Source organism: Gossypium hirsutum, chromosome A09 (assembly GCF_007990345.1).
Source record: "Gossypium hirsutum isolate 1008001.06 chromosome A09, Gossypium_hirsutum_v2.1, whole genome shotgun sequence".
In the NCBI taxonomy this organism is placed as follows: Eukaryota; Viridiplantae; Streptophyta; class Magnoliopsida; order Malvales; family Malvaceae; genus Gossypium; species Gossypium hirsutum.
The window spans coordinates 57,096,996-57,106,289 of NC_053432.1; the positions used below are offsets into that span (position 1 = coordinate 57,096,996).

The following is a 9,294-nucleotide window of genomic DNA, read 5'->3' on the forward strand; positions in this document are numbered from 1 at the left end:
CCTAGCTGAGTTTGCTCCGACCATTTATGGACGTTAGCGTTACCCTCCACTCTATCAAGAAGTCCGTTCTCCATAATAAAACTTTCTAACTTAGAAACTGACCGTGAATCGATACCTTTTAAATGAGAATATGACATGCAACAAAACAAAAAAATAAATTGTCAGTATCATAAATAACTTATAAGGGTAATAATCTAGAGTACCACTATCCAAATTGAACTCTTACGGTTTTTCTATATGAGGTTTTAGTTCTAAAGTTTAAGGTACCCGAACCAGCAGATTCCTCGATCCTCACCCATTATAGGCTCATTTGAATCGAGTTCGGTTCAAGGGAATACATTTCCCTATGGCTACACGGAGATGAAAATCTCACGAAACCATAGGTACGGATGTATCCCGAAAGTGATCCACTATCCTGCACGAAGGCGAAAACCTCACGAAGGCGTAGCTTCTCACTCCCACTTAAGGGTGTGACCACAACGGTCATGCAAATGCAATGCGTATCAGAATATAGCAACACATGGAATAATACAAACACATGTAATGCAAAGAGGATTAAATTTTAAAATTTTTAATTTTCGACATTAAGACAAGAGATAATCAATTACACAGCTTGATTCTCTTATTAGTCCCCAGCGGAGTCGCCAAGCTGTCGAGACCATTTTTAAAATCGAGTTTTGGAAAATGGGGTTCGACTTTATAAAAACGAAAATGGGAGTCGCCACCAATCTTTTTAGGTGTGATTGGATCACCTTATAAAATATTTTGTTTTTAAAACATTAATTTTGATCTACGAAAGTCGAGAAAACGAATTCGGGAGTCGGTTACATACGAGGAAGGGTGAGCACCCTCGTAACGCCCAAAAATTGGTACCTAATTGATTATCAAGTGTCTTTAATGTCAGAAATTTGAAAGTTTTAAGATGCAATCCTCTTTAGAATATTTTAACTTTGAAAATTACGGTTCACTTGTATCAAATGAATCAAAATATTACATCCAATAAGTTAGGAAGCAATATTTTTTAAGACATTCAAAGCTAAGCTAGCCCTTTTTGAAAATCCCTATCTCAAAACGACAAAACGCCATATCCAGTAAGTTAAGACACAACGCTTTGAAATTCCAAGAAAGTTGCTCGTATTTTGAACACCTTAAAAACTTAGAAGGGTGCTTGACTATTCGAATTCAACGAGAAAAGTCACAACCCAGTAAGTTAGGGCACTACCTTTCTCGAAGTTTCCAAATACTAAGCATTGCCTTTTTATTTTTTGAAAACTTTTGAATCTCGTTTTTAGTTAACGCATGAAGAACCATATATATACATTATAACATGTAAGATAGCATATTACAATAATAGGTAGCTAAAACATGCATTTAAATAATATGATAGAAATAATATAAAGGTCCTATACTAGATACATGCATAAATATAGCAAATCTTAGTTACATAACAACATACATATTAAGATATACATAACATATATTGAAGATGGATAAGCAAAATATACGAACATACAAAGTAATAATTAATAAAAAAAAATGATGCATGATATACAATTAGACATATAAATACATATACAAATCAAATGTGATAATAATATAAAAATAATAATAATGTAGTAACATAAATATATCAAACAAACAACACTTAATAATATTATGAAGCTAGCATTTAATAAAATATAACAATATATAAAAGATTTAATATGTATTTAAAATATAAAATAAAGTGAGTAATTATTTTAAAAATATACATATATAATTAAAATACAATATTTAATAATGCATGATAATAATATAGATAATATATATGTAATGAAAAACTTAAATATATATAATGAAATATAATATGAAATATGTATAATAATAATAATAATAATAATGTAACCAATATTTTACATATAAAAATATAATAAAATAAGTAATATAATAAAAATATATAACATATAATAAAATTTATATATATAATATTACAAATAATAGAAATAGAATAATATAATTATTATATACATAACTAATGTTTATTAAAAATATATATAAAGTATTTTAAATAAATTAAATTGAAGGTATATAGGGATTAAAATTAAATTTAATTAATGAATTTAGGGTTAATTTGAATAAATAAAGAAAATTGGGCCAAATTGGAACACGGACTAAAGCCGAGGGACTCACTGGGTAATTTTGCCCTAATCCCAAAACAACACCGTTTCTCCAAATACAATTTTAAAGTCACTATGAGGATTAAATTGAAACAAATATAAAAGATTAGGGTCAAATTAAAATAAAAATAAAAATTAAATTAAATTAAAAAATTTAAAAACACGGGAGGATTAATTGGGCAATTTGCCCATTTTCCAAAAACACGCGGATCCTCCCCGGATAATCGGGTCAACACGCGGATCCTTTACCAAAACGGTGTCGTTTTAATGCTTATTGAATTAAGCAAAACGACACCGTTTTTGTAGGGCTATATAAGCCCTGATTTTAGTTTTAAAATCATTTTAATCCGATTCTAAAAAAAAGGAAAGAAATCCTCTGAAAGAAGATCTGGGACCGGCATCGGAGCTCCGTCGAGCCTCCGTTCTCAGGCGTTCACGCGCCTCATGTGGCGGTCAGAAACTGGAAAATTTTCCGTTTCCACTCAGATTAGAAAAGGTTCGTCTCCCTTTTCTTTTTTACTACCAGTATATATTAAAAGATAGATAAAGTATTCACCTTTATATTCTCTGACGACTGCTGATTACTTTGTGTATAAAATACTCTTGTTCTTTATTGAATCTTTTTGTGTATTAAAAAAAATCCCCCTTTTTTACAAATCGGAAGAAAGGCTTTATAGCCTTTAGACTATACATGTTTAGGAAAGAAATCTTTGATTTCTTTCTTTATTGATTTCAGTTTATCTGCTGCTATTTGGTTTCCTTTTCTGCTTCGTTTCTGTTGGTTTCTTTTGTTTTGTCTTGCAGGTATTCGCGAGAACATCACGGTGGTGTCGATTCACGCGTTGATTGCGGCGTGGTACGAGGCCAAAGTCACGGCGCCGATGGAGCCCACTGGAACAGCACGAGACGAATGGTCATGATGCTTGGGATGCTTGCGGCGCCTAGGGTTTCTGAAACCCTAGGTCTCTCTGCTGTTTGTTAACAAATTGGGCCACTTGGGCCTCGTTTATTTTTGGGTCTGGGTGTAACGGGTCACTGTAACGGGCTATGGGGTAGTATTTTAAGGTATGGGCTATCAGGTTGTAACCGGGCATAGGGTTTAGGTATTTGAGCTGCTGGGTTTTAATTTTTGGGCTCTGTATATGGACTGTTTAAATAAATAAACATTTATTTATTTATTTTAAGTTTTTGGTTTAAAGGCCCGGTCAAATTTGGGCTATTACAACAAATAAAAGAACTAAATATGATTTCCTTCCTTGTAAACACTGTGGAAGAAAGGGTCATCCACCTTTCAAATGCTGGAGAAAGCCAGACCATCAAAGAATTTGCAAAAACAATACTTAGCAAAAGACAGTCATACAAGTGAATTTACAGCAAAAGAATGTTACTCAAGTTGTTGAAGAAGAAGAAGAGGAGCAGCTCTTCGTGGCTACTTGATTTACAATATTTCATTCAAGTGAGAAGTGGCTCATTAATAGTGGTTGCACCAACCATGTGACTTTTAATCGTGATCTTTTCAAAGAATTGGATACTTCAGTAGTTTTCCAAGTAAAGATTGACAATAGAGAGTACATTGCAGCTAAAGGAAAAGGCTCAGTTGCAATTAAAAGCATTTCAGGTACAAAATTTATCAAATATGTGTTATTTGTACCTAACATTAGTCAAAATTTGTTGAGCATTGGCCAGTTAATTCAAAAGGGTTTCAAATTTATCTTTGAAACAAATCAATGTTTAATCAAAGATACAAATGACAACAATGTATTCAAAGTGAATATGAAAGGGAAGAGCTTTGCACTTAATCTATTGGAGGAGGAGCAAGTCGCATTCTCTGCAAAAAATGCCCATGCTGTGAAGTTTGGGACAAAAGGCTTGGACATTTCAATCATGCAGCTATTGTGAATCTGCAAAGAAAGGAATTGGTCCAAGGTATTCCTTGTCTTGAATCTAAAATTCCATTTTGTAGAGCTTGCCAATAATGAAAACAATTGAGACTTCCATTCAAACAGTCAACTTGGAGAGCTATTGAAAAGTGGCAATTGATACACACTGATTTGGTTGGACCTCACAACACGCCATCTCTCAATGGAAGTAGATTCAAAACAATGACAAGCGTAAGTCAAAATTTTAGTAATACTGTACAAAGAAAGCATTCCAGCTGTATCAGCTAATGTAATATTTTTCGAGTCGTTTTCTCAATTACAAAATTGGGGCAAATAATCATATTGCGAATGCCAAAGGAGATCCTAAAGTTCTGTCCATGAAGGAGATTATTGCATGTAAGACTGCATTGTTGTTGGAGTAGCAGAATCATCTCTCTATTCATGACCTTGCTAATAAATTCAAGAAGGGGTTAGCTACTACTGCTAAATTGTTTGAAGAGGTTAGAATTAAAGAAGAACATCACTAGGGAAACATGTCTGTTTGAAAAAGCTTAGAGATGCGTTAGAATCTTTAAAAGAATGCCTGGTTGGAAGAAACAAGGATGATGTAGAGGAAGCTCTAGCAGTTCAACTTACTCAAAGAGAATTCTAAGCATTCTCTACTATTTCAGAAAGAGCTAGTAAGAAGCAAGTTTGAGTTTCCTACAGAGAAATTTGAAATTTATAGCAACTGAAGCAATGAGGAGTGTTGAAGATCTGCTTCAATTTCTATAACAACATAATCTAGTTAATTTTAGTAAGTTTTGATTTTTTTTTCTTCTGATTTTTAGAGATTTTTTAGAGATTATGAATGTTCTTAATAGTCTATTTTTAGTCAATGATTGTTAAATTTTTTTCTTATATAAACACTAGTTTTCAGTTCAATTAAATGTACATTTTCAATAAAAATTCTTCTACTTTCCTCTTGCCTTTGTTGTTTTCTTTTCACAACAAGTTTTTCTCAAAAACTCCTAACACTCCTTCCTAACAAAAGACACTTTGAAAAAATATTTTTTTCCTGTGCAGCCTCCCCAGTTCTAGTCCAAGATGTTTACCGGGTTGTTCGACTTCTTTTGCGTTCAAGATGCCGCTGAACCATCTTTTAGGCTATAGTTTAGTAGAGGGATTGAAAAAGAGTTCAAATTATCAAAATTAATTTGAAGATCTGATAGATAACAAAAAGTTTTTTAGCAAAGTCCTGAAAGATCTGTAAACATGGACAGAGGAATTATAATATATATATATATTGCAGTCATCAATAAAGAGAAGATAATTAATAGGGGGTATTCTTGGAAACTTTAACGCTTCAAATGGATCCATTCGTTTTAGCTTTTTTGAGTATAAGAGAGTGGATGTTCATGCATAAAACAGATATAGGAAGAGAGGATTCCCCTGACTTGATCCTTTGAATGGGTTAGAACATTTAGTGAGAAAGTCATTGACAATGACATGATAAGAAATTATGGAAATGCACTAGTGGATTATTATAATCCATCTTTGGTCAAAACCCATTTCTTCACGGACTATAAGAAGAAAATCTTAATTGATACTATCAAAGACTTTACTCATGTCAATTTTGAACACGAGAAAACTTTACCTCTTATTTTCCTTTTGGTGGTGTGGAGAATTTTGCTTGCAAGAATAATGTTGTCAGGGATGAGGCGACTAGGAACAAAAACATCTTGGTAATAGGAGATGAGATTGGGAAGAATCTTTTTAAGGTGGCTTACCAAGATTTTTAAAATGATCTTATAGACAACATTACTAAAATTGATGGGTCTAAAGTCAGTTGAATTGGTTTGAGAATCATCTTTGGGAATAAGGGCAATGGTAGTTTTATTGAGTTCTTTTAGTAGGACACTCGAGCGGAGAACAGAAAAAGAGGAAACAATATCATTACCCACAATATCCTACAATTTCTAGTAAAACAAGCCTAGTTTACCATCCATACCCGGTGCTTTAGGACTGTCAATGAGGAAAACATCCTTTACTTCTTCGAGTATGTTTAATATTATTTCTAAGAAACACTTTTGGGACAAAAATATTCCTAAACAAGTTACTTTAAAAAAAAAAAAAGTGATTCTCCCAAGCCAAAAATTGGTACAAAAGCACTTCTATCAAAAATTGAAAATTTTAACTTCTTCCCAAAAGTATTTTTTTTCCAAAAGCTCTTTTAAGAAATATTCCTAAAGTAGGCCTTCATTGTGAAGTGCTGGTTGAGACAGAAGATATTATCTTAACGAAAGCGGCCCTTAGGCAATTATAAATGGCTTTTTTGCTCACATTAGCATGGCTGCAAAAAAAGGACTTTCAAAATATGTGACAAAGACTTATTTAACAGTCATAGGTCATCCACCCAATTATTGTTGGGGTCATTGATACCATCAATTTTGTTTTTAGCTCTTCTGTGTTTAATAGTAAGACGGAAAAACTTGGTGTTTCTATCTTCTAAAGTGCGTAAGAGCCACTGATGTCTTAAAAGTACGAGATTTCTTTCGCCATTTCATTCTAAAATCGGATTTGGAAAGGATCAAGTAAATGGCAAGGGTCATGCAATCATTTTTAAATCCAACCAGATCAAAAACTCAACTTAAGAATCGATATGAATTAACTAAATTAATTAAAAACTGGTTAAATCAGATTTTTTTTTTAATTTTTAAAATTTTAATGAGCTTTTAATCAAATCAGTCAAACCGATAAATCAAACCGATAAATCAATGACCTGACAGTTCAACCACCAGTCCAGTTCTAAGAATAGTGGAGCCATGTTCAAGTTCCTCAAGCCTAAGCGTCCATAGCCTGCTAACATCCAGGCCACTGCATTGTGGGGGCATCACTGCTGCTACCACCGCTGTTTGGCTCATCCAGCAATTGGCTCTTTGTTAAAAAGAACTTTGAAAACATTGGCGACCAAATCATAAACCTTTTTTAATTGAGCGAACAAAATAAAAACTCTTGCTCAAATCCCAGCAATGGGAACGCAGCAGTAACTAACACAAATTCAGATGGCACATTCAAGGTGAGTAACTCAAAAAATAGATTTTTCAAACTCCAATCATATAACACTCAACAAATAACAAAGCAACTGATGGTAGAAGGAAAAGCAATGAAAACATCTAGCAACCCTATCCTAGTGTGTTTGATTTCCAGCATTTTTAAGAACATAATATGCCAAAGGGAAAACCTAATAAAGAACCGCAAGCAGATGGTAAAATTATCCGGTCTCAGAACCGGCAAATCCGACATCGAAAAGGAAATGTGTATGACAACCCTGTTCCTTTCAGCGCCTTCTGTTATGCTTCCGGCTCTTCCATCGGCTGCTCTTATCATCAGAATCTGAACCTGATGTTGATTCAGAATCGGAAGACTCACAAGAAGAGCTGTACCTTCTGCGTCTCACCTTCTTCTGCTTCTTCTTCCTATTCTTCTTTCTCCTACGCTTCCTCTCTTCCTCGGACTCTGATGACGTACTGTAATCCGTACTACTCTCTGCTGAAGAAGAACCTGATCCCGTAACAGATGAGGCACCACCGCTATCAGTCTCGAAAACAGAAGCCTCACTATCACTACTAGAATCCGAATCCGACCGGTGCTTCCTCTTGCTTTTGTTAGACCTACTATTATCATCTTTCTCATCATCCTTCACATCAGGGTTATCCAAATCATAAGAGACAGAAAGCTTCATCCTCAATTTCGGGTTCTTAAGCTGCTGAGTACGCGACGGTCGCGACATATAAACCCGTTCATTCTTACATTCATACGTCCAATGCCCCGCTTGGAAACACTTTTGGCACTGAGAAGCACCCATCGTAGACGTCATGGTTATCTTGTCTTTCCTTTCGCCTAATCTAACTGCCTTTTCAGTACTCATCAGATACATTTGCCTCTTCGCTTCCCTTTTCTCTTGCCATCTGCTAGGCCCCTCTTCTTTTTGCCCATAAGCATTGACATTTCGGGCGGCAGCCGCAGCTGCCCTTTCAGCCTGAGCTCGACTTAGGCCTTTTGCAGCACTCAATGCTGCTGCCTTTATTCTTTCAGCAGCAGCCTGAGTTTTCTCTTCTTTCTTACTTGACATTTTATATATATATATGTATGTGTATGTATATGCTGCAATCAAATGTTCAATCAGATCAGTTCATTACTCTAATAGGATTTTTAGAACTAATGAAAAGTGGATAAAGACAGAAAAAATATCAATGTTTACCTATGAACTTAACTACGAACAAGCAATGAAGGCAAACTGAAGACAATTTGCAAAATCTACCCGTTAAAACGAAGAAATTATAAGCAAACGTGCAATTTTTCTTCAAAACAACGAAACATAAACGTAAAAGAAATTGAAAAAAAATTAGAGTAATTCTCAAATACAAAGGCCAAATAAACCCTAATTCTTTTTTGGAAGAACAAATAAACCCTAAATTGAAAGTAATAATGGGGTGGGGGAAGAATAAACAAATCTAATCGAGCGAAATCCTTAATAGCGGATAGGGTTTTAAAATAATTAAAATCGAAAAGGGGGGGGGGGAATTAAGGCTTACCAGAACTTCTTCGCGCTGGGGAAAGATCCAAATCGAAATCCTTAATAGCGGATAGGATTTTTTCCCTTCAAGAGTAAATTCAGATTTAAAACGCTCGAGGTTTTTTTCTTCAATAATTGTTTGTAAATTAAAATGTCCTACCTATTTTATATTTCAATCAAATCCACCTAATTACCACACTCTTTATTTTGATATCTTTTAACCGCTTAATAATAAATTTATTTCTTTTATAATTTAACAAATTTAAACTTCCAGTAACTTTAAAAAATTTAACAAATTTAACCTTCAATATTTACAATATTTATCAATTTAATTTTAAATATAAAAAATTTCAAAACTAAAATAAAAATTTATGAAAAAAGATTTTTAGGATTTTGGTACTATATTTTTAAGGTTTTTTTAAAAAAATAGTTTTAAACTTCTTTTATTTTTATATTCTTTTAAACTTGTAAAGTATTTTAGAATTTTTAATAAAAAAACATTTTTAAATAATTTTCTATTTTAAAATTTTTATATGTTTTAAGATTTTTATAGATGAGACTGTTTTTTTAAGATATTAAATAATTTTTAATCTATCTATTTTTTAATTTTTTAAATTAGGACTAAATTGACAATTTGTAAAGTAAATTTGTTAAAGTTTTTAGAGTCAAATATCAAATTGATAAAATGTGTATACATTGA

At 33.1% G+C, this 9,294-nt stretch overlaps 1 protein-coding gene across 3 annotated transcripts; it reads right to left on the reverse strand.

Moving 5' to 3' along the window:
* Window positions 1–7,095: 7,095 nt before the first annotated feature.
* On the reverse strand, window positions 7,096–8,806 carry LOC107888952 (zinc finger CCHC domain-containing protein 10). Of its 3 annotated transcripts, none has more exons than XM_041077733.1 (3): window positions 8,614–8,777; window positions 8,280–8,315; window positions 7,096–8,182 (listed from the first exon to the last, which is right to left on the reverse strand). In XM_041077733.1, exon 3 carries the CDS (start codon window positions 8,148–8,150, stop codon window positions 7,356–7,358), a length of 795 nt encoding a protein of 264 aa, XP_040933667.1. In that variant the 5' UTR covers window positions 8,151–8,182; window positions 8,280–8,315; window positions 8,614–8,777; the 3' UTR covers window positions 7,096–7,355. The 3 variants fall into 3 exon arrangements, with proteins under 3 accessions (XP_040933667.1, XP_016668719.1, XP_016668718.1); XM_016813230.2 differs by having other exon boundaries at window positions 8,280–8,335; XM_016813229.2 differs by lacking the exon at window positions 8,280–8,315 and having other exon boundaries at window positions 8,614–8,806.
* Window positions 8,807–9,294: the final 488 nt, after the last annotated feature.